This window comes from Schistocerca nitens, chromosome 3 (assembly GCF_023898315.1).
Source record: "Schistocerca nitens isolate TAMUIC-IGC-003100 chromosome 3, iqSchNite1.1, whole genome shotgun sequence".
In the NCBI taxonomy this organism is placed as follows: Eukaryota; Metazoa; Arthropoda; class Insecta; order Orthoptera; family Acrididae; genus Schistocerca; species Schistocerca nitens.
The window spans coordinates 737,090,409-737,117,320 of NC_064616.1; the positions used below are offsets into that span (position 1 = coordinate 737,090,409).

The window sequence follows — 26,912 nt, forward strand, 5'->3', positions numbered from 1 at the left end:
ACTTGAAGTTTCCAATGTACGCTCTTTACCAGAACAGGACTACTTCATACAGCAAATACTTGAATGCAAGAGAAGATATACTCATTGAACTTTCACAGTGCACAATGCAACCAAATCATACAAACTGCCAGATTTAGTATTCTGAGTACAGACATATTTACTGCCACAGTAGCAGTCAGCTTGGACTTAAATCACTGTGGCAGCCACATAGCAATGAGCTTTTTAATCAAGGCTATACATTTACAAATTCTTTGAGTGTTATAAAACACTCAGTTTTCACACAACAGTTTAATGAGCAACTGGTGCAAGGGAGAACACAAGTAAAACATAAATCACAAGAAATCAGACCCTCACCGAATGAGATATCCAAGCTCAACCTACAACACTCCACACATTTAAGACCTGCTAGTACCTCTCTCATGATTTCAAAACTTCACAGATGCAATATTCTTGGTCTTTTGAGTACCAACATGCCAACTGCCTCTGTATCTACATTAAAGGTGCAAATGTAATTAGGCCGAGGTCATACAGTGAGCCTATGCAAAATGCCCTCCTTTTCTGCTTACAGATGGTTTATGAAAATCTACAACAGGTTATGGTATATAACTTTATGGAGTACTGGTAGTTCTGGAACAGATAAGAAATTGTATGCTTGAAACTATGAGTAGTGGTTCACAAACCTCTGCACAGAGGATGGGTGTGGAGCTTATCCTTTGGCATGGTTGAATGATCATGCTCTTACCAAAATGTGAAGAGATGACTATGATTAAAATACCTAAAACTATGTTTTCAGTGACAAAAATCCTGAGTGTAATAAGATAAACACTGTCATACTCCCACTCTCAATCTTGCACACACCCATGCAAAAACAGACAAACAAATTACCTATATCAATTTCAGAAAAATTGGATGATTTATTCAAGAGAAAGAGCTTCAGAAATTGAGCAAGTCAGTAACTCATTGGTCCATGCCTCTGGCTCTTATGCCTGCAGTTCTTTGGCTTTGCATCGATTGAAAGAGTTGTTGGGTGTCCTCCTGAGGGATATTATACCAATTTCTGTCCAACTGGTGCATTAGCCTGTCAAAAACTCATGTGGATAGGAGGGCCCTGCCCATCATGCTACAGATATTCTCAATTGGGGAGAGATTCAGCAACCATGCTGATCAAGGTAGGGTTTGGCAGGTACATAGACAAGCAGTAGAAACTCTTGCCATGTCGGAACCGACATTATCTTGCTGAAATGTAAGCCCAGCATGACTTGCCATGATGGGCAACAAAACAAGACATTGAATATTGCTGATGTACTGCTGTGCTGTAAGGGTGCTGCGAATGACAACCAAAGGGATCCTGTTGTGAAATTAAATGGCACCCCAGACCATTACTCCTGGTTGTCGGGCTGTATGGCACTTGACAGTCGGGTTGGTATCCCACTACTGTCTGGGATGTCTCCAGACACATCTTTGCTGGTCATTGGGGCTCAGTTTGAAGAGGGACTCATCATCAAAGACAATTACATTCCAGTTAATGAGCTTCCAGGTTGAAGATGTGTCTGGAGATGCCCCAGACAGTGGTGGGATACCAACCTCACTGTCACACCACAATATGGTCCGACAACCAGGAGTGATGATGTGGGGTGCCATTTCTTTTCACAGCAGGACCCCTTTGGTTGCCACTTGCAGCACCCTTACAGCTCAGCAGTACATCGATGATATTCTACACCCCGTTTTGTTGCCCTTCATGGCAAGCCATCCTGGGCTTACATTTCAGTAAGATAATGCCTGCCTGCACATGGCAAGAGTTTCTACTGCTTGTCTTCATGTTTGTCAAATCATACCTTTGCCAGCAAGGTCACAGGATCTCTCCTCAATTAAGAAGATTTGGAACTTTATGGACAGGGACCTCCAACTATACTGTGTTCATCATAAGAATAAACCTCATGTGCTCTTCCACATTTGCTTGAATCTCACTGGATTTTGTGTCAAGTGCAGTGGAAGTATAGTCAAGTGCGATCATAAGGATATGTTTTATGCTGTGTTATATGCACACAGACTGAGTGATAATGTGGGACAACAGCATTACCCGCACATTTAACTTGGACAGCACTGGCCAGCCAGTTGGTGCAACTAACCTAAAATGATGTCAGCAGTTGCAGTTCAGACGTAAAAAGAGATGAGTAGCTTTGAATGACATTTAATTTTTAAAGGGAATGAAATAATATTTGACAAAACTACATCACTACCGCACACTTCATAGGTGCCCAGACAGAAAGCGTAGAATGCTCTCATTCTCACCTAATGCAGTATTCTAATTACAAACAAGAGAGATGAAAATTCCTAACTTAAAAACAGGATAATTCTTCCACGTGAGCTATGTGTGATGCAAAAGCATACTGCTGGGATTTCACCCTATTGTTGAATGCTGAAGCCGCTTGTTATTTCTTATGACAAATCCGTTAACTTGGCTCCATATCAGTTCTATTGGTTTCATATTGTAATGGTACAGTTCCAAATGTAGAAATGCAGCATTTTTATGGCATGCTCAATGCTGAGAAAATGATTGTTTTTCATGTTTCCACAAGAATTATCACTCTAGTTCGTGTGAGATTACATCTGTGGTATAAAACAATGGACGTAGTCCAAATTAAGAGTATTTGGTTTTTCATTTTTGCCTTAAAAACTAAATTGTTACATTTTCTTACTTTAAGCAACCTTTATTAACAATCTTTCATAAAATCTCAATAATTAAGAATTTACATTTGAAATGAAAACAGGAATTTTGTGTCCAATATGTAATTAGAAGCAAAACGATGTGTATTAGTCACAAAAAATTATGACGGGTTTTAAAAGTTCAAGATATACATATTTGAAATTGAATGGAAAAAAAAGAAGGATGGATCAGGGATCCATGAACTGCACCAGATTATTGATCTAATACCTACCAATTCTGCTATACATCTAGTGTGTATTTGAATCTCAACTGTACCGAATATAGTCCCTTGGAAAACTTCAATGCCTATTTTTTTCTGTAAATTTATGAAAAACATTAAGAACAACCAATTTCTCAGCAGTTCTTAACTGGGTTCCACACACGTGTTTCACTACAGAGCAGGAAGCAGCCTCAGCCATTTTCATACTGCATACTAACAATACGACAATAAAGCACAACAGTACAGAGACTGTGACTGTACATGATTTTTTAAATAAAAACTACATAGCTGAAGTGTGATTAAGAAAAACGTTGATGGTTACAATATCGTAAAGTTTTATTTAACAGAACTTAGTAATAAGATATATATTACATAAGTAGGACTTACTTCCAAGATCCTAACAACGCCACGCTTCTGACCAATCATTCTTATGATGAACAGAGTATAGCTTGTGATTCTGATGATCTAATGCACTAGGTGGACAGAATTTGGCACAATATCCCTCAGTAGGACATCCAACAACTGTGTCAAACAATGCCAAGCTGAACAGCTGCTTGCATAAGGGCCAGAGGTGAACCAACATGTTACTGATACGCTCAATTTGTGAACCTCTTTCTCTTGAATAAATCATCTGATTTTCCGGAATTTTAATCATTTGTTTATCTGTACACATAACATCACATCTATTAAGTTCCATCCCATTTGGATAATTCCTTTGTGGTGTCTTTTTTGTTTTTGTTTTAGAGTGTGTGTGAAATTTAAAACATACAAAACTATCTTATTAAAACATGTACCACAGGCATCTCATTACTCCAAAATTAGATGGCATATTAATTGGCACAATTTCTGGTTTCACTAAGCCCTGATTGTTGTTCCTTCAACACTAGTAACCCTTGACCTCAATGACACACGATCTTGAGCCTAAACATCGACGTGATTGGTGCTAGTGAGGTGGCACGTAGCATGACAGTACTTTCCAAGTTGGCTTCATAAGCTGCTTTATATGAGGTTTTGTTTTCCTAAATGCCTAAATGTTCTGGTAATCAGAAGAATGATAGCTCCTTTCCTCACCTACGTGGCGAGAGAAGGGAATCCTGAATCATTTGGACTTATATGCTGAGTACAGAGAATTGGACTTATAACAAATTTATTAACTCAGTTACATTTTGTTTGGTCCAGTATCCTCAAGGTCATGAATAATTTAGCACTAAATACAGTGAAATCATAAGGTAAGCAAATCTTGAGGATATACTGAGCAAACAGCACTCAACAGTCAAAAAAGTTCCTTTGCTCAGACCCAACAGCATAACCTGCAACATAGATATGGTGCTTGGATAAAATTACATAAAGCAAAATGTAGTTCAAAGTAAAATTCTTGCAGCAGTCTGACAAATCTAAAATAATTCTGGGTCTTCATATCAACCAGTGTGGTTAACAGCCTCATTTCCATTTAAGTACAGTAATGCAGTCAACAACAACTGGGACTAGGTCTTGCAACGTGGAAATCCCAAATGGTCTCATTGCTCTGTCAGTTCATGAATATTCAAAACATTATAATGGTACGAAATGCTGGTGACAGTGCGGTTGATACTGGCCCATTCACTTAACATAATAGAGGCAAGTGACAGCTCACACAGTGGCTGGGAATCAAGCTGATCTTATATTCACATGTTGTCAGTTTGACCACATCACAGTGAATAGCATAGATGATTTTAAGGGATGATAACCTTATTCAGTAATAAACCATATATCTGTAGTTGAGGTAGGACTAAGCTGATACTTAAAAACACAGCTGAAGAGGTAGAGCTATACAAAAGTCAGCAGACATCCATGGAAGTACCATTTGTGGAGGTGCACAAAGATATTACATCTCCAAGTAGTTTTGTAGGTCCTCTCAACATCAAAGAGTATGAATATGTCTGCATAGGAAAGACTGTTATATTGCTGACTCCAGCTGCATAAAGTGCTTGAGTGTGAAGCAATACCTCCTGAACCCACAACAGAAGTGACTAAATAGTTTCCTGGATTTGGGATACAAGTCAAACAACAGCTGATTATCCACTCAGTGCACTGTCCTTCAATGGCTTCACGAGGGGAACCAACGTTCCCTTCCTCTACAAATCAGGAACATTTTCATCAACTACTATTTAAAGTTCTGACAGATGCTGTATTGGATTCCGCTGTTACCTCATGGAGTCTCCACAACCAGAGACAATGTCAACTCTAGCTCCCATGCAGACCAGGATCAATTGTATTCTGCAGTCTTGTTGGAACAAAAGTTACAATTACTAATAACCATTTATGCCAGATGACGGAAAGCTGGATCATGGTTTTCATTGGAATTTATGAATGTGAAACACCTTACATCTGTCTAAGTGATATCTCTGTGTAATTTCTGGAGGAACTTCTGCTGCAGTACTTTCATTATTGTGTACTTGTGTGCTAGAACCACTCTTCCTTAAAATTACTATAGGTTATAAGTTGTGCATGATGAGCTTGGTAATTAACAAGCTCCTGTTAATCTGTGTGTGGGTTATCCAGCTTGTGGATCGTCCATGAACTGTTTGGCGATATTTGGAAAACAAAGAAAACAAAGTCTGAAGTAGTCTGTTGTAATTAAAACAAATATTCTCATTTAGAATATAATTCCACTGAGACAAGTGATGCAAAAATACAGTGTTTTTTTCCCTAGCTAATGAAGTGTAAGTAATGTATACCTGAAATATGGTTTGTACATACAGCAAATACCAGCTTCTGATGAAAATGTGTATTTTGAATTATCCATGTTTTTTGGTTATCTATGGAGCCTTGGGTCTGCATTAACCTGGATAACTGGGAGCTTGCTATATTTTTAAAGTAAATATAAAGTATATGCACCTGATTCTTGTGAGGATTGTGGTACAGAACACATTCTGACATGAAATAAGCAACCATTGCATTACCACCAAGGGCTGTTACATGTGCCCGTAAAATAGCCAGAACTTCTGTCACAAAGCTGTGGACAAAACCACTCAAACCACCGGCCTGTGAAAAAAGAAAATATAACATTAAACAGTGATAAATATACTCTGAAATTTATTTTTCATTTTTTCCCATCAACGTACCTCTCTTATGCTTGTACTTTCCCTGATGAAAAAGAAATTCAAATTTCCAAGGTAACGTTCAATCTTTGCACCAGGGATGTAAGATAAAGGTGTGATATCAACTCCGTATCGCTCTCTACCTAGTACCTGTGATAAAAAATATGCAATAATGTCATTACTAAAATACACTTCTAAAAATAAGTGAAAACTGTTGCCATTATAATTCATACCATTTTATCTTTAGGGTCATCATCATCATCTCCAGTATTTTGGACCTATAAACATAAAGTAGGCATTCAACTTCAGTTTTCAATAACCAAGAGAATAACTATGAATATAAGTCTATACTAACGTTTGAAAGTTTGTAGAAGGGTGCACTAGAGATAGTACAGCGAGATGGATGATTATTTGTCAATGCAGCTGGTGCTGGAACAACATGTATGTCATGGTCTTCTTCCAAATTGAATATCATATCCCCTTCATCTGCAAGAAACCATATGTTCATCAAAATTCTTTAAAAAGCAAATAAACTGATAGGAGGAAGGGGGTGACAATGAGCTGGAACAGGAAAGAGAAAACATAGAACATCAACATCCAGAAATAAAAAGTAAAGAAACAGTATTGATTGTTACTAATTGAAACCAGAAGCAGTGAAGCAAAGTGACAAAAACTACTGAGACCTATTCACCCCTGAACAATACTTTCATATCTTTTTAATTTGAAAAATGCTAAAAGCTTAAAAACTTACTCTTATCCATCAAGACTGGTCAAAGCTAGCTGAGACGAATAACACGCCATAAACGAAAGAGATTTCAGAGTTTCCACTTAAAATAAAAACAAAAATCTTATGTTGGAAGCATTCCTGTATATTTTTTACATTTTGTGGTGTATGAAATAAGCTTCCCCTTTTTTGGGTGAGAATTTTGGGCTTCGTTTAACTTTAAAAATCTTAAAGCAGGCAAAATTTTTTTCCTCTGTGATTGATCCTCATTCCTCTTCCCGTCACTCATGATGTTAAAAAGGCAATGGTCCAATCTCTTTTGTTGTAAACCCACAATTTTATTATTATTATTATTATTATTATGCTATTTGTAATTACTGTCACTTAAAATCTACATACCAAATTTCCTGTACTGGTACAAAATTAAAGTGATCTAAAAATCATAAAGTACATATTTCCTTGCTTGGCACATTCAACCCCAAGAGATGGATACCCCTGGCTGTCACTAGCTGTTGTACAGTGAGCACAGTGCATGTGATCAAGAGTAAGTACAACCATCTTATCATCCATACAGTGCTCTTTCATGAGGAGTCTTGCTTCAAGGCTTTGTTAAAAGCAGAAGCGAATAACATGTTTTGAGGCTCTTTCTTTTAAGTTCTCGTAGCTGTTTGGAAAGATGTCATTCTGGCTATAGTTCGAGTTTCAAACAATATTCTGGTGAACCCTGCAAATGTTTTGCTTCTTACTATGCAGATATCAAACAAGCACCAACTTTGATTATCAAATCTCTTAGATATGGATCCAGAATCTAGAATTACCTTGTCTGACAAGGAAAAAGTGTTGGTGTATTCATTAACCAAAGGTCATAAGAATACCCACATGTCAATATTGTTCAAAAGAAATTTTGTATTGGCCATTTCGAACATGGAGAACATGTGCCTTTTTGAGGTTTTTTTATGGACCCAGACAAAAGCCATTTAGTGTCAGTAATACCATCTTGTACAACTGGGCTTAACTAACTGCAAATTTGTGTGTAACAAATAAAGTGTACAAAGGAAGAAAGTGGACATGACATCACTCCAAAACATAGCTTTGGGAGCTGAGCTTTGTAACAAATGCTGTAAAACTATAAAATTCAGAATTAGTTGCAGGCACTGCAACATGACATAATTTTCACTATAAGAAAGTGGATTTATCAGTGAAGAATGATGAGAACTTTGCTCTGAAATTTAAATGTGATAAATATAAGTACAAAAGTCCAACAAAACTGTCTCATGCTGACAAACTACCAAAACACTGTGACAAAATGCACAACAGCACTATAAAGTGTTCCAAAAATAATAATCACTCCCAGAAATCAGTTCAGAATGACTTAGTACTGTGATGGTCCCTCAGGAAGATACACAAAATAGTCAGGATTAGCTGGTATAGCCTGATAAATTTGTCAACAACGTGCAAAGCAAGAACACAGCTAATATACTGGTAACCAGAATGGTCCTTGTACTTGGCAACAGTCATGTCAGAGGCATTTCACTATTTTCACTGGAAGTCATGGGTAAGAAATCTCAAGTCACTGGTATTATTGGGCGAAGTTCTATGCTCAGAAATGTAACAAGTAATATAGACACCTCGTGGAAGGCTCTTGATGAACAAGACCATATAATAATAATAATAATAATAATAATAATAATAATAATAATACATGGTGCTAGGAATAGGTTATAACCATAACTGCAGAGTTCAGGATGTCATCTGTAACACTGCTGAGAAAACATCATACACTGATGTGAAGATAGTTTCACTCTTCTAGCATTACAGTAGGCCACTGATAAAACAGTCAATGAAACATGGACCCCACAGATTACCCTGAAGGAAAAATACTGGCTGTAATAAACAGTTTGATTATGGTGGTCAAATGATATCCTTAAAACTTGCCAGCGGAAAAACAGTAAATTAACACACCTAAGTTAAACATGTTAGAACAAAAAATACTGAATCTACCAGTTTCTTTAGAAATGGTTCAGAACAGTGGGAGGAAGTATATCAAACAGACTTATTTCACAAACATTTTGAAACCAGCTTTCCCCTCCGCCACCCGCCAAATATAGATTAAAATCAAACCAAGATGCACTGGAAGAAAATGAGTGGTTAACAACTGACATTAAAATATCATGTACAACAGTGAAATTGTGTTACACGAAATACAGTAAAATTCTAACATATGAAATCAGGGTGACCAAACATATGCATCAAGAAAAAAAAATAGCAGTTTAAACAATAAATTAAAAATCATAAAAATTGAGAAAAACAGGAACATCAAATTAGAACACACAGGGATACCTCAATTGTCTCATAATGATACAGACTAGAATAATCGAAAAGTTATAACCTCAGATATCAATAAATGTTTTCTCAGTGCAGCTGAAGAAACAGGTAACCATATCAGTAAATATCCCACAAAAGCCATAGAGCTACTTAACCACATGCAAATCACACCAATCGCAGCACTTCATTTCAAAAGCACAACTTCTAAAAACTTCTAAAAAAATCACAAAACTGCTTGAAAGCTCTCAGTGCACTGGTTATGACATGATAACAGGTATAATTTTAAAATCATGTACAGACTTAATAAGTAACATTTTGTGTTATTTGTGTATTCAGCCAATGAAGACTGGGGTATTTCCAGAGAGACTAAAATATGTGATTGTGCTGCCAGTCCACAAATGTAGATATAAGGGTGTAATATCCAACAATCAGCCCATCTCTCTGCTGCCAGTGCTCTCAAATGTATTTGAGAGAATAGTGTATGAAATGATTCATAGCCACACTACACAAAATGGTTTACTGACACATACACAGTTTGGCTTTCGTAAGGGATTCTCCACAAGGAGGGAGTTATATTTAGCATAACACATGAAATTGTAGGGGAACTTAATTTCAGAAGGTATGCATCCAGTGGCGAAATGTTGTGACCTAGCTAAGGCTTTTAACTGCTTAGACCATAACATGTTGCTAAAAAAGCTTCCACAATATGGCATCAATGACAAACATTTGGCATGGTTAAAATCTTATTTACACAACAGAAAGCAAAGAGTTGTCTTGATGGAGTTAGGTGTAAAAATAAACTCAGACAAGGGAAATGGAAAAAATTGAGTCCCCCAGGGCTCGATCCTTGGGTCACTGATTTTCTTGCTCTATATTAATGATCTACCATTTAAAATTAATAACATAGTAAAAATACTGATGTTTGCCGATGATACAATTATTCTTATAAAGATCCCAAACTTCACAATGCAGGATACAGGCCTGACAGTCACTAACAATGTACACAAATGGTTCACAGCAAATAGCCTGACCTTAAGTTTTTCAAAAACTAAATTTCCTTGTTGCAGTAGTAGACTATCAAGAGCCTTAATTCTTACTGTGCTGCTACCTGAGATTACATGGCCTTCCAAAGGTCCACCAGATAGAGGTTCCTCTTAGGCCAATTGAGAGTACTATATGTGCTCTGACATCGTGCAGCAATAGTCTGTTGAGCCCACTAGTAGGTTGGTGTGAGCATCGCATTAAGAACTCAGTAGATTTCTTATGTCGATTAGAGGGAATGCATTTGAATAACTCTGACATTCTAGTAAGTTTTGATGTGGTCTCTCTCTTCACTTGCGTTCCTCTGTCTGATTTTAATTGAGGTAAAATTTAGTGTTGAATTATCGAACCTATTTCATCATATGTTGAGTTCCACTTACTTTTTATTCAATGACCATTACTATGAGCAAACTGCTGGAGCTGTGAAGGTACACCTGTTGTTACCTATTATTGCCAATTTCTTTATGGAAGACTTCAAGTAATGTGCCTTTGTGTAAGCGGATTTGAATTGGTGCTATTTATCTCCAGGTGTTCTGTCTGATTTTAATTGAGGTAAAGTTTATTTTCGAATTAATGAACCTATTTCATCATGTGTTGAGTTCCACTTACTTTTTATACAATGGCCATTACTATGAGCAAACAGCTGGAGTTGTGAATGTACACCTGTTGTTACCTACTATTGCCAATTTCTTTATGGAAGACTTCAAGTAATGTGCCTTTGTGTAAGCAGATTTCAAATCTGAATGTTTTTTCAGATATGTAGATGATAGTTTTGTCATTTGTCCTCACAGCAGTGAGAATTTAATGACTTTTTAGATCACCTTGACCTGTTGTGGTACAAGCCTTCAATATCTGCACAGTTTCACTGCTCCACCACCTGAAATTGCTGTTGTAGAATCTATCCTTAAAATAAATAGCCAGAAGCTGCTTGTACACAGTACAGATGAAGCTTCACACACATTTAAGTAATATAGTTACAGAACTGTCACTATAGTCACAAATATTATTCTGCTGAACCAAAATACACACATTTTGATATCTACTGCTCACAACTATAAAAAATGTTCTCAGCTGGAATTAAATGAATGGAGAGGCAACACAAACAGTTTCCAAAGCTGGGCTATATATGAAACTGGCTGACGAAGATGGAAGCAGCACTAAACGAATATTAAGAGCAGATCAAAAACAGACTGAAGAGACACAGAGAGCAGAATGAACTACAACTAAGAGCACACTAACAACAGACTGACTAAACTGGTGCGAGAGCTGCCCTTATAAAGACTTGGTCCAGAATATTATGCAGTTTTGGTTAACTTATAATACACTAATGGAAATTGAAATAAGAACACCGTGAATTCATTGTCCCAGGAAGGGGAAACTTTATTGACACATTCCTGGGGTCAGATACATCACATGATCACAATGACAGAACCACAGGCACATAGACACAGGCAACAGAGCATGCACAATGTCGGCACTAGTACAGTGTATATCCACCTTTCGCAGCAATGCAGGCTGCTATTCTCCCATGGAGACGATCGTAGAGATGCTGGATGTAGTCCTGTGGAACAGCTTGCCATGCCATTTCCACCTGGCGCCTCAGTTGGACCAGCGTTCGTGCTGGACGTGCAGACCACGTGAGACGACGCTTCATCCAGTCCCAAACATGCTCAATGGGGGACAGATCCGGAGATCTTGCTGGCCAGGGTAGTTGACTTACACCTTCTAGAGCACGTTGGGTGGCACGGGATACATGCGGACATGCATTGTCCTGTTGGAACAGCAAGTTCCCTTGCCGGTCTAGGAATGGTAGAATGATGGGTTCGATGACGGTTTGGATGTACCGTGCACTATTCAGTGTCCCCTCGACGATCACCAGTGGTGTACGGCCAGTGTAGGAGATCGCTCCCCACACCATGATGCCGGGTGTTGGCCCTGTGTGCCTCGGTCATATGCAGTCCTGATTGTGGCGCTCACCTGCACGGCGCCAAACACGCATACGACCATCATTGGCACCAAGGCAGAAGTGACTCTCATCGCTGAAGATGACACGTCTCCATTCGTCCCTCCATTCACACCTGTCGCGACACCACTGGAGGCGGGCTGCACGACGTTGGGGCGTGAGCGGAAGACGGCCTAACGGTGTGCGGGACCGTAGCCCAGCTTCATGGAGACGGTTGCGAATGGTCCTCGCCGATACCCCAGGAGCAACAGTGTCCCTAATTTGCTGGGAAGTGGCGGTGCGGTCCCCTACGGCACTGCGTAGGATCCTACGGTCTTGGCGTGCATCCGTGAATCGCTGCGGTCTGGTCCCAGGTCGACGGGCACATGCACCTTCCGCCGACCACTGGCGACAACATCGATGTACTGTGGAGACCTCACGCCCCACGTGTTGAGCAATTCGGCGGTACGTCCACCCGGCCTCCCGCATGCCCACTATACGCCCTCGCTCAAAGTCCGTCAACTGCACATACGGTTCACGTCCACGCTGTCGCGGCATGCTACCAGTGTTAAAGACTGCGATGGAGCTCCGTATGCCACGGCAAACTGGCTGACACTGACGGCGGCGGTGCACAAATGCTGCGCAGCTGGCGCCATTCGACGGCCAACACCGCGGTTCCTGGTGTGTCCGCTGTGCCGTGCGTGTGATCATTGCTTGTACAGCCCTCTCGCAGTGTCCGGAGCAAGTATGCTGGGTCTGACACACCGGTGTCAATGTGTTCTTTTTTCCATTTCCAGGAGTGTAGTTGATAAATTCTGTAGTCCAAAAGGTTAATCTTTCATTGGCTATTGAGTTTATTATTATATTTTGTTTGTATGTTATTTATAATGAGCAGCATCTATTAACATATGCAGTACTAATTTATGCCTACACAGTGGGATCCCGGGTTTATAACCATGGGATCCAGCTTGTATATTAAAATTCAGTTGTCATCTCGTGGAATCACGTGTACTGCTGGTGGTCAGATCTTCCCAATGCAATATTTCGACATCATAATTCGGTGTCTTCATCAGGTATTTTCTGTGAATGGTCGAAAAACTGACCATGCCCCATATTTATTCCTGGGTGGTTGTCTGGTGTTCCCTACACTGTCTGCGCCCACTGCGACTGTTTTATCAGTGCTATTTATCTCCAGGTGTTCTGTCTTCCATCCATGCCCATTTCTGCTGTTTTCCCCTGGCGGCTGCTGTGCCAAGGCATTCCATACTAGATATGCACCCACCAGGCTCATTCCAACACTACCAACATGCTGCAGATGTTTCTTATGCTGTTGGTGACCACTCTGGGTTTCTGTCATACTCCTGTCATTCTCCTGGCATTGTAGGTTCTGTACATCCCTACAAGATGCACTTCCTGCTGAATCAGGTAGCTGTGGGAATTGCATATTCTGTCTGGGCATGCCGTAGTAATCTCTCATGATGGCGGACACCATCTGGAGTTTTGCACTGTGTCTGCTCCTACAATATGTAGTGCTTGAGGTTCCGCGTGGTTAATGTCGTTCCCTCTCTTGTGCGTGAGTGCTACAGCTGTGTCCCAAGGAGGTAGTGGCCACCTAGTGCTCCATAAGAGGTTTGATCCCATTAATTACACCCGTGGTTGTCTGAGATTTGTTCCCAGAGAAGGGAACTTTTTTTCTGTACACCATACTGAGCTGGTATCCTGGTTGATCAGGTTCTCTGCCACCTTGAATTCAATAGAGTCACTAACCACACAATTCCAAAATTTGGGGGCCTAAGCCAGGATCCCAGGTTTATCATAATGCATGGCATGTTCAAATTCCAGGCAATGTTCTGTTACTGCTGATTTAGTGGTCTGTCATAACCTTGTATGTCTTTGGTATTCTTTACATCTTATTTCAACTGTTCTGGTGGTTTTGCTCATGTAAGACATATCAAATTCACATGGTATATGGTAGATACCAGGTTTCCATAACCCCATATCATCTCTGACCAGTCCAAGGAGCACTCTGTTCTTGTTTGGCGGGCAGAACACACTTCTGATTTTGTAATTTTTCAGGATCCTGCTGATCAGCAGATACAGGCCCTGCACACAGTAGGAAGGCTACCCTCCTGGTTTCTTCTTCTTGTTCTTCTCCCATTATATCAGGTCATCTGGTGGGATGCAGCACTTCGCAGATGTCCCTGTTTGAGTACTCATTGTCTATAAACACTTGCTGTTGACGTTCTGACTCTGCTGCCAAGCTGTCTGAGTCAGACAGAACATTGCCTGGAACTTGAACACACCATGCATTATGACAAAATCAGAGAATCTGATCAAGCAGAAAGCAGGATACAACCTCAGTACAGTGTGGAATACGGCTTTAGAATTACTACAGAAACAGTAGAAAAATGTTCCCTTCTCTGGTAAAAAACCTCAGACAACCAGGGGCGTAATTAACGGAATCGAATCTCCTATGGAGCACCAGGTGACAATTACTTCCTCGGGAGACAACTGTAGCACTCATGGACAACAGAGGGAACAACAACCACCACCCAAAACCTTAGGCACCACATATCCTAGGATCAGACATGATACAGAACTCCAGATGGTGGCCACAACCATGAGAGACCGCTGTGGCCTGATGTGGCAGGAAGTGCATCTCATAAAGGTGTACCGAACCCCAAGTCCTCGAGAATGACAGGGGCTTGATAGAAAGCCAGAGTGGTCACCAACAGCATAAGAAACATCCGCAGCATGCTGATAGTGCTGGGAAAGCACCTGGGGTGTGCAGACCTAGTACAGAACACCTGGGCATGGCTGCCACTGGGAAAAACAGCAAAATCAGGCATGAACAGATGACAGAATGCCTAGAGATAAACAGCACTGCCTGAAACAGACACAGCAGGTACCAAATGGTGTAGGGAACACCAGACACTGCCCAGGCACAAATAAGGGACACGATCAGCTTGTCAACCAGTTACGGGAAATACTCGAGGAAAATGCCGAGTTATTTTGGAAACTTGTGGTAAGGTCTTATGGGACCAAACTGCCGCGGTCATCAGTCCCTAAGCTTACACACTACTTAATCTAACTTAAACTAACTTACACTAAGAACAACACAGACACCCATGCCCGAGGGAGGACTCGAACCTCCGACGGGGGAAGCCGCACCGACCATGAAAAACCGCTCGGCTACCCCACACGACACTGAGTCACAATGTGGAAATATTGTGTTGGGAAGACACAAATCATCAATAGTACACCTAATTCCATGACATGACAACGAATCGCCAGAAAAGTCTAAGAAATTAAAATTTCGTCAACGAAAATTTAGTACTTTTTAATTGGAGACTTTTTCTTATTAAAATTGGTGTCAATTGGTTCAGAAAAATCTGGCGATCAAACATATATCAACAATTATTGCAAATTTACAGTGGTATGGCTATGATTGGCACTGGAAATTTTGAGCAGGTGAAACTTTTCATTATCAATATCTTTTAAACTAATAAAGTTTGGTCTGATGTTAATAGGTCACTGAAAACAGGGAAAATAGTTCTTTAATTTGAAAGTCATTTTTCCTTCCAAATATACCTACTAGCTTATAAAATTTTCTCTTTGGCTAGATGTATGAAACTTTATAACTACTGCCATCATTTTTGCCAAAACTAATTATCTCACTGCAACCAGAACAACAAACAATCATCTGAATAATACAGTTTTGTTCTGGAGTTTGTTTCTACAACTTTGATAGTTTGCTTAACAAGTGCTTAATGTAGGAACTTTGACATCATAATTTTAAAAAGAAAGCTCACAAAAAATTTATATGGACCTTAATATTTGATACAGGAGTATACTCAAAGTAGAATGGTGGGAGTCAACCTGTTTTGTCACAACCTAATTCAACACGCTTGAATATTTGTTTCATGATGGAGGTGGAAAAGAATGGCTGCCTTCCCATCCTTGATGTGTTGGTCAGGAGACAGGTTGATGGTACATTTGGACTTGCCATTTATAGGTAGCCTACTCACACTGACTTGTATCTACAGGCTGATAGTTGTCACCATCTGCCTTAGCATCAAGTGGTACTTCGTACCTTAGTTCACAGGGTCCACTCATCTCAGACCCTAAAAGTTTGTGAGCTGAGTTAGTCCATCTTGAGGTTACTTTTTGTCAGAATAGTTATAATGAAAGACAGATCCGATGCGTGTCATGCAATCAACCTACTGTGCACCGGATGAGTCATTATAATACTCAGGCAGCACCAAAGTCCATAGCCTTTTTGCATTTCACAGGGAGCATTTCTAAAGGACTGGTGTATTTTGTGGAAATATGATGTGAAACGTATTTTTCAACCATCATCTAAGATTAGGGTCGCGTTAGGTTCCCCACAGGATGATCTTGGTTTGCGTAAGGCGGGTGTCTAGCATACTCATCACATTTGTGGCATGTCACGTATTGGTCAGACTATTGGGATTGTGGAGGAACAGCATACTTTGCATAAGTGTCACGCACACTTAAAACAGACGAGCAAGTCTGCTATTGCAGAACATTGTCTTGGCACTGGTCATCCTATGGAATTTACCAACATCGAGATTGTGGTATGCATTTCCAGCGAAAGTGTTATTAAGGAAGCAGTTGAAATTAAATTAGCAAGTCACCTGTGTGTCCAGGAAGTAATGCAAATGATTTTACTGAGAAGCGTGAGCATGCTGTAGCGCATTCAAGCTGCTTGGGCTAGGTTGGGGGGAGGGCGATGACGACACTTGTCTCCACAAAGCAGCCGAAGTCAGGCTCTTTAGAACAGGGATTTAATCAGTAGCACTGATATTGTGAATCTCATCTCAAAGCTGTGTCACAATGTGTGATGGAGCACATGATTGAACAATGGCGCACAATCAAGTTCTGTGTCAAACTCAGCAAAAGTTATACCAATACCAATCAACTGATTCAGCAGGCCTACAGGGAATTTGCTCTGTAGTTCACAATATGTCTGATTACAATAATCACAATACACTTTAATTTTACTATGGAGTTATATATTTATGGTCATGACTTAACTCTCAACTTACACTAATCATCATTTAATGACATCTGAAACAATATCAATTGAAAACACTTTAGTAAAATTTTTATTCCAGCCCTATGAATGGCATAATCAACTGTTCATAATGTAAGCAATTTTCACATTACCGATCATCAGCATGACTTGAAATACTGTTTTTTAAGAATGTTTTGCCACTGGAGTTACCATGAGATTCATCTTATGAAATTCAGAATAGAAAAGTTTTGTGTTTTACAAAATAATTTATTTAGATATATTTTTATTTTCTGCTGAGTGTGTTATCGCGTACAAACAATTTTGCAGAAATGTATCTCCACTGTAAATTATGTACAATATTAATTATAATGTTACTGTCAGTACCACATACTGTAAGATTCGATATAAGGACTGATGTTAGGCCAAAGAGGATAGCAGTTGCAGTTCAAGGCAGCTGTTGTTAAAGTCAGTTTTGTTAAACCTGTTGTAGCTCAATCGAGAACATACAGAATCACGCTGATTTGTGAAATTGCAATGAAGATGCGGAAAGAGGAAAAGTGACCAATTTGTAGTCAGAAGACTATTTGGAAAGTAAAACTCCCAAAATCATGTACAAATACAGAGTAATTAAAAAAAATCACCCCAGGGAATCTGTAGTGAACAAGAATGATGTACTAGTTTGATCAATGACCATCAACATTGCTGATTTATTGAGGTTAGTATTTGTTTGTCAATGACTTGTTTCCTGCTCCATATTTTTTTATTTTTTTTATTCCCCCCCCCCCCCCCCCAAGTTTCTCTGTACACTGAAATTGATCACTAAAACTTTTAATTAATTTGCGTCATAGCTGTGAGCAGGAAAACTTTCAAGCAGTGAACTTGATCTGGGATACCATACAGAACCTGTATTATATAGTCATTTTTTAAGGCTCCTGGTCATACAAAATAATAAAACAATTTAACCACAGAATCATGTTTTGGAGAGCCAAATATTGGAAATTAACCAAAAATATGGATGTCACGATAATTTGACAGTTTTTTGGATGGCATTGCTTGCCACCTTATGTGAAACTAAAAAAGGTAAATACACAAAATCATTTTTTATATTATCATTTGGGTAGACAATGTGTGTAGAATTTCATTATTTTATCTTTTAAAAAACTGAACACACTTTGAAGATGATGAATACAGAAATTGAAAATGAAGTAGATATGGAAACAATGGGAGGCAATGATTCAGGCTTTTTTCAAAGTTTTGGAAGATCATTTTCAGGTGGAAATCCAATGCTAGAACATTTTCTGACAGATAGACTTTAAAAATGAAATTAATGACAAAATTTCACGGGTAAACAACAAATTGACTAATCACATAATGAAAATAACAAGAAAACTGATGAACTGAAACTGAACTGAGCTATCAGTAGCAAAACAAATGACAAAAATTCAAGGTCAAACAACAAATTAAAAAATGAGCTGAGTGTCAGTTTGCAGAATCAAAGAGTGAACTATAGGACAATAATATTCAGCTTGGAGAAACTAAATAAAAAAACCATGAATTACAACTCACTTCCAAATTATATTCCTTCAGAGTATGCTGATATAATAGTTCCATACTTAGAAATCATGTACAATCACTCTTTCGAAAAAAGATCTCTACCTAATGAGTGGAATTTTTCACAGTAGTCTGCTTAATTACAGATCCATATCACTGACATCAATTTGCAGTATGATTTTGGAAGATTGACTGTAACATAACAAGCTCTCTATTCTCATGAAATAATAAATGCTACCAACAGGGGATTGCAAACTGACTCCATATTACTAGTTTTCCAGAAGGCTTTCAATACCATTCCTCACACATGGCTTCTGATCAAATTGAATGCCTGTGGAGTATTGTGTGACTGGATTCATAATTTCCTGTCAGAATGGTCACAGTTCATAGTAACTGACAGAGAGTCGTTGAGGAAAAGGTAAGTGCAATCTCGTGTTCCCCAGTGAAGTGTTACAGGCCTCCTGCTGTTCTGCCTCCTACTGTTCTTAATCTATGCAAATAATTTAGCAGACAACCTGAGGAGCCCCATTAGATTATCTGCATGTGATGCTGTCATTTACCATCTAGTAACGTCATCAGAAGATCAAAATCAATGGCAAAATGACTTAAGACACAATATCTGTATGGCCCGAAAAATGGAAATCGATCCTAAATAATGAAATGTGTGAGGGCATCCATGTGAGTACTAAAAGTAATCTGTTTAATTTTGGTTACATGATAAATCACACAAATCTCAAGACTGTCAATTAAACTAAATACCTAGGGATAACAGTTACGAACAATTTAAACTGGAACAATCACAAGAACAAAGTTGTGGATAAGGTGATTCAAAGACTGCGTTTTATTGTCGGAACCCCTAGAAGCTGTAACAAATCCACTAAAGAGACTGCCAACACTATGCTTGTCTGTCCTCTGCTAGATCATTGCTGTGCAGTACCAGATAAGATTGACAGAAGACACTGAAAAAGTTCAAATACGGGCAGCTCATTTTGTATTATTGTGGAAAAGGAGAGTGAGTGTCACAGGTATGATGTGCAAATTGGGATGGCAATTATTAAAACAAAGGCATTTTTCGTTCCGGCAAGATCTTTTCACAGAATTTCAATCTCTGATTTTCTCCTCCAAATGCAAAAATATTTGGTTGACATCCACCTACATATGAAGAAATAATCATAACAATAATATAAGAGAAATCACAGATTGCACAGAAAGAGTTAAGTGTTCATTTTACCTGAATGCTGTTCAAGAGTGAGACAGTAGAGAAAGAGTATGAGAGTGGTTCGATGGACCCTATGCCGGGCACTTGCCGGCCAATTGCACATTAGTCATGTAGAAGTAGAAGACTTAAGTTTAGATCAGAAAAGAAACAGTTTAATGCTTGGGTGGAATGTGGTTTTGAAAGTTGAGAAAAATACTGTAAATAATGTTGACAGCTTTGATGTACCTAATGTAGCTAAGGCTGATGATGATATAATTAATTTATGTAATGATTACATAGATGTTGATGTTTTGAGTGAAACAGATGACGGTGATAGAAGATAAAACTTTTCCTTGTTTTTACAGATGAGTATTTGTCAGAGGAAAGAAAAAAATGTAATATTTGAGCTGCCAAATGCAAACAGGTTTTCAACAGTAAGTGCAGAAAGCTATACGAAATCTATTTTGGAATAACTATCTAAGCATTGTAAACAACTGCTGCCTGACTGGTAAGAGAAATCTCTGAAGGAGTTCTGTAAACAATTTAAAAGTAATTCAAAATAACTTCATACAAAGCATAAACAATGCTGATTTTTGTGAAATGTTTGATTCTGATGAAAAAACATGAAATTTTGACCTATCAGTTACATTAAGGGAAAGAATAACTGAAGTACATACAAGAAGAATTATAATTAAAGGAGACCAGTCACTGAAGAGCAGAAATGTTAAGTTGTTGACAGGCAGACTAAAGAAAGAAAACGTGCCTGGGTTGCAAAGCCACCATCAAAATTGAGCATGTTATACTCAGCTACATGTTGTACCACCAGGAGGTCAACTTTATTCTTGGCAACATATAGTGGCCATTCATGCTGGTGGATAGCTGATTGGTAGTCATACCGACATAAAAAGCTGTACAGCATTCACAGCGCAGTTGACATATGACATGGCTCCTTTCACAGGTGGCCTGGCATCTAATGGGGCAGGATAAGCCTGTGACAGGAAATGCTGGGTAGGTGGGTTGGGCAGGTCTTGCTCCCTGGTCTTCCAAAGCAATATGATCCCTGTGCAAAAGGGTTGGCAGTGGGGATGGTATAGGGGTGGACTAGAACAACTTTAGGAGAGGTGGGAAGGATCTTGGATAGGATGTCCCTCATTTCATGGTATGATGAGAGGTAATCAAAGCCTGAAGAAGGATATAGTTCAGTTGTTCCAGTCCTGGGTGATGAGGGGAGGGGGGGGGGCACTCCTCTGTAGTTGATTCTTGAGGACTGTGGGAGGATTGGGGGTATGTGAGGATGTGATACAGGAAATCTGTTTGTGGACTAGATTTGGGAGTAGTGCTCGTCTGTGAAGGCTCTCATGAGACCTTCAGCATACTGGGCAAGGGAGTTCTCACCATTGCTGAAACATCGTCTGCAGGTGGCCAGACTGTATAGGAGGGATTTTTTGGTGCTGAAGAGGAAGCAGTTGTCATAATGTAGGTATTGTCAATGATCAGTAGGTTTAATTTGGACAAAGGTGTTGGCTGGAGCCATCAGAGAAGTGGAGGTCAACATCCAGGAAGGTGGCACATTGGGTTAAGGAGGACCAGGTGAAGCAGATAGGAGAGATGGTGTTGACATTATGAAGGAGGGATGGCAATATGGCAAAGTGTCACTGACAGGTGGCAAACTGGCTGCTTACTGTCAAACTGCTAGCCACTCACCCTCAAACTCTCCCCCTGCCTCCAAACTTTCTCTCCCTGTACCCACTCCAACTGACACAGTCTCCACCACAACTTAGGCAACTTGTTGAAATGCAGTATTGTGCATCCAGCTGGTACCATGTAGGGACATAGGAAAGCATATGCGAGCATGTGTAGGCATGCATGGGCGAGTTTCTTCTTTGTGTATTTGTTCTGTAGTTCTGTTTCTGTTCAAAAGTTACACAGATTTGATTTGACAGTTGCTTTAAGGGGCGACAGTGGCTGTAGAATGCAACAACAGGGCTGTGTACAGTTACTGTGATGGAAAAATCATCATGCAATGTATTAATTAAGAAACCCAAAAATGTACCAGATAAATTAATGTGTGACAGAGAAACAGCAGTTATGTACACAAATTTTTCTACAATAGAGAATTGAAAGACTTTTTCTTTACTTGGTATATGAACTGTGACTTTGTGTTGTGGTTTGAACATTCCCATTTATGAACTGAAACTTTTAATCAATCTGCATCACAACTGCAAGCAGAACCAGTTCAATACCATCATGAAAAACAATATCAACAAGTGTGCAGAACCAGTTCAATACTATCATGACAAACAATATCAACATGAGTGCTCCAAGCTATACTCCAATTAAAATTACTTTGTGACTGATGTTTCAGCGACTCAAGTGGTAGAGGTCTTCCATCAACCAAATGTATTTCTTTCTCAAGCATCATGTGTCCAGTAGGTGTGTGCAGTGCTTGTGAATCTTTACTGGCTGCACACTGGTAATACCACCACCACTGCACACTGTCAGTCACAAACTGATTTTGATCACAGTATAGTCACAGGACTGTTGACAGATGAGCAAAATGCCAACTGAATGACAATTGCAAATAAACTTTTGGATTGTGTTCAAATTCAGCCTGATTTTTTTAGATAGTATTATTACTGGGGACAAAACATGGATATCTGTCTACGGCCTGGGGACAAAGCGCCAAGAGTTACGAATGGTACACCCCTACATCCCCCAGACAAAAGAAAACAAGAATGAACAAGCCAATACTGAAAAAAAAATTATGGTTGTCTTTTCACTCCACAAGGAGTCTGTACTCTCAGGACAGACTGTCAACATTGCCTACTACATGAATGTTCCAAAACAATGATAAAAAGGATCCTTTGCCTGTGAAAGGAGATTGTTGCTCATCGTGCTGTTCCATCATGACAACGATCCCAAACACACCTCTCTGCACATCTGTGGCATGGCTCTGACAACTTTCTTTTTGCTTCTGAGGATTAAGACGACCATCACAGGACTATGTTTTGACGGCATTGGTAAAATACAAATTGCCGTGACAATCTCTCTGTCCAAGCTGCTGTGACAACCTCTCTGTCCAAGCTGCCATGACAATCTCTCTGTCCAAGTTGCCATGATAACCTCTCTAAATGAGATTCTTGACAAGGCCTTCCAGGGCATGTACTATTCCTGGGAAAACTGCTGGAAAAAATGTGTAGATACACGAGGGGAGTACTTTAAATACTTCTAAGTATTTGTAACTATATCTTTTTTTGTTATGACAAGACTAGTATTGCTTAATGAACACGCCCCGTATTCCCTCCAGATACTGAGCAAGGGAAAAATGATTATATGTCCTAACCTCCTTTACTTTAGTCTCAGGATCCCTATGTGAGAGTTACGATGAAGGCAGTAAAACTTTTTCACAGCCTTCTTTGAATACCAGTTGTTTTAATTTACCCAAGAAGATTCTGCACGAACAATGTTGCCTTCCCTACTAAGATTAACATTTAAGTTCCTTGAGCATCTGCATTTCTCTTTCATATATGCTATGACCTCCAAATACTGGAGCAGTACTGTAGAATTTGGCAAATTAGCTTCTTGTGGCAATTTCTTCCAACAACTTTAAATCTCCTATTTGCATTTCCTACAACCGGTTTATGTGTCTGTCCCACTTCATATCATCTCTTTGTATTAACCCTAAGTTACGTGATGGGCTACAGCAGTTTAAACACTAACCATGTAATCACATATTATCGTGTACTTTCTCTTCATTATCGTGTACTTTCTCTTCATTATCGTGTACTTTCTCTTCATTATGAACATTATTTTACAAGCATCTACATTCAAAGAGAACTCCCATTAATTACACTAAGTGGAAATTTTGTCCAAATCTTCCCGTATTTCCTTCAAAACTTCCAGTTTATGCAGCACAAATGGGTGCAGGGTATAGAGGCAAGTAAGACTTGATAGGAACCTTGGAAATGGCAGTGGTGCCCAAAATACTATCACTCCTACGTGACTGCTCTGATGGTGTGTGCAGCACTGACTTTCTCCATTAGTTTCCATAAGTGACCAATACACAGGTAGTCAGAAACAGTCGGAAAACTTGTAAGGGTATTGAAGGGTAGATTGTGTGGATAAATAACTGTTAAGAAAAAAATGGCATGTTGTACCACTTCAGAGTTAATTAGCATTGAAGTTAGCCTATCAGGCCTCTGCATGTGCAAATTCAAGTAGGCCCCCAGAGATGGTGTCGTTAAATGTGTTCTTCATTTGGTTTCCTAAAATGGAAGAATAGAGTGATAGAGAAACTGAACATGGGACAGTAGTCAGGAGCAAACCTGAAACAAAAGCTTACCAGTCTTGCGTGCTATCATCTATGCTATGAGAACAACTGATACTAATTGTTTAGAGGAGAAATTTCGGAACCATTCCTCATAAAAACAGGCTTAAGACAAGGTGACTGCCTATCACCATTACTGTTCAACTGTGCACTGGAATACATAATGAGAGAATGGTACAAGGACAATCCAAAGATGATAAGAATTGGAAGTGCAAAAGATGATATTAGCTTAAAGTGCTTGGGATTCGCTGATGATCTTGCTCTCCTAGCCAACACCATTCAAGAAGCCAGGCAACAAGTGAAATCACTACAAGAAATAGCAGAGAAAGTAGGCCTTAGAATATCATTTGAAAAAACGGAGATTATGCTAACTGATCCACCACTTGCAAACAAAATTACAATAGGAGAACAGGAAATCAAAATTGTTGATAAATTTAAATATTTAGGCGAAATAATGACATACAATCTAAATGAGAAGCCATCATGGCAGAATAGAATAAAAAAACTGAAATACGCAAATTACATTAGCAAAACTACATACAACAAAAAAAGCCTATCTATAGATGCAAAATTAAAACACTATAAAACAGTTACACAACCAGAAATAATGTATGCAGCTGAAACTATCTTCAAAACAACTAATACAGCAGAAATTGACAGAGTAGAAAGAATAATAATTAGGACATGTATAAATAAACAGTATAAAATAAATGGACATTGGAGAATAGCATCAAATGAAACAGTATATAAGAAAACAGAACCAGTCATGAGCACGATCAGGAAGAAACGCATCTCATTCTTTGGACATCTGATGAGAACTCCAGAAAACATAATTAGTAAAAAAATAATACAAAAATTGTGGAATAGCAAGAGTGACATTAAATGGATCACAGAAATTAAGGAAGATATAAAAGAACTCCAAATTACAGTAGATGACCTTAAAAACAAGACAGAGAAAACCAGAATACTGCAAGACCCATAACCCAGACTACAAATGAAAATCAATAAAAGGAGTGCAGGAAGAGTGGTCTCAGATGAAGAAAGAAAGAAAATATCTGAAAGAATGAAGAAATATTGGGCAGACAGAAGAGTAAAACACCTTTCATATAAGAATAGACTCTAATAATTATATTACCTAAATATTGTATTAAATTATTGTTGAGCCAAATTGTATCCCTGTGTAACAACTTGTTTACAGCTTTGTATTTTTGACTAGAGTGGTCCAATGAAGGCCATAAAATAAATAATAATAATAATAATAATAATAATAATTGTATGTGGCTTGAATTTGCACACACAACAGTGTGATTGGCTAACTTCAACGCCAATTAACTCAGAAATAGTGCAACATACTCACTTTTTTCTTAACAATTACTTCTCAGCACAACCTATCCTGCAACAACTTACAAGCTTTACAGACTGTTTCTGACCATCCTGTATATAATCGAAACTAGTCATCAACTATTTATTCCATACAAGTGAGGCTAGCAAAATAAACTTTTCTTAAAATATACAGCTATCGTATCTCTTGCAACGAAGTGTTGTCCATTATCACTAAAGAGTTCATCATGGTAATCTGTAAAAAAAACACTAAAATCTGCGAAAACATTGCCTCTTGAAAGAACCTGTTGATATGTTTCCTATAAAACATTTACTGCACAGCTGATTTTAAGAGTTTTCTACCATGATGAAATTAATGCAATGTCTTACATTAGCCATTTTGCTATGATGCAAATTAGTTTGGTGTCTCAAACATTTATGCATAAAACTTACAAATATATGTATGGTTTTCACAATGAATAATGGAGAGAAACAGGCAAGATTTTTTTCCCTTCAGTTTCCCTAACATAGCAACACAGCACAGTTTATTTTCTGTGGGTTTTATTTTCAACACGTACTATGTAACCAAATGAACAATGAACAATGCACTAGTGTGACACAAATGTAACTTACCTAATTTCTTAAAATCATCCTTGCTTGTAGGAGTTGGAATTTTTTTCCGGATTTTTGTCATTTTTTCAGGTTCTGAAAGACCTATTGCCATACCTTGCACAGAATAAAAACATTTCATTAGTTTAGAATGTAATTAAGTATCATTTTAATTGATGTATAGTGTAACTCTCAAGAACATGGTTATAAATAATATATAATGAACTTATAAATCATATGGGCAGAAAGAACTGGCATGTTTCATTCAGAAACAAAAAACTGATATAATGAATTGACTGTAGCTCCAATTTCCATTAACTGTTAGTAATTATGTCTCATCATTGTTAGTGCAATGTCTATCGGGACCATCCCATTTAAATTATACAATGTTAGCAACGTTTTAGTGCAAAATATGTACATGCCCCAAAATACTTCATTCATTTAGCCAGAATGCACAAAGCACTGTCTTGAATTATTACATTTTACCCCCAAATCAACCCACCTCTCCTCTTCACATTGCCCCAATCATCATTTTACATCTGTCACTTATTTCCCATGTGCAACAATCACTAACATGTACAGCCCACAGCACTTTTTTTTTTTTTTTTTTTAGCACATTTTCATTTACCAGACCAGTAACTTGTTTTTCAGAGTTCCTTTTAATAACCTCCAATGCCTTTTTCTTTCTGACATCCCAGCTCAAATTATCGCCTGCTCCTCCTTTCCACATCTAAGAAAAATATAAAATATTCTTTTTTGTGTGCCTGTCAATGACTCGCCGTTTCTACTGCTCAATGAGTTATTTCCATTCTGCCAGAACTTTCCATACC

The 26,912-nt window shown here is 38.7% G+C and overlaps 1 protein-coding gene across 3 annotated transcripts in view; it reads right to left on the reverse strand.

Annotated features, from left to right (window-relative positions):
* LOC126248711 (C2 domain-containing protein 5) overlaps positions 1-26,912 on the reverse strand; it is a 219,728-nt gene that overhangs the window by 10,027 nt on the left and 182,789 nt on the right. For all 3 annotated transcript variants that reach the window (XM_049950008.1, XM_049950009.1, XM_049950010.1), the window contains 5 exons: positions 26,107-26,199; positions 6,363-6,493; positions 6,241-6,285; positions 6,032-6,157; positions 5,805-5,951 (listed from right to left, as the gene is read on the reverse strand). In XM_049950008.1, coding sequence (XP_049805965.1) covers positions 5,805-5,951; positions 6,032-6,157; positions 6,241-6,285; positions 6,363-6,493; positions 26,107-26,199 — 542 coding nt within the window. The remainder of the gene's footprint in view (positions 1-5,804; positions 5,952-6,031; positions 6,158-6,240; positions 6,286-6,362; positions 6,494-26,106; positions 26,200-26,912) is intronic.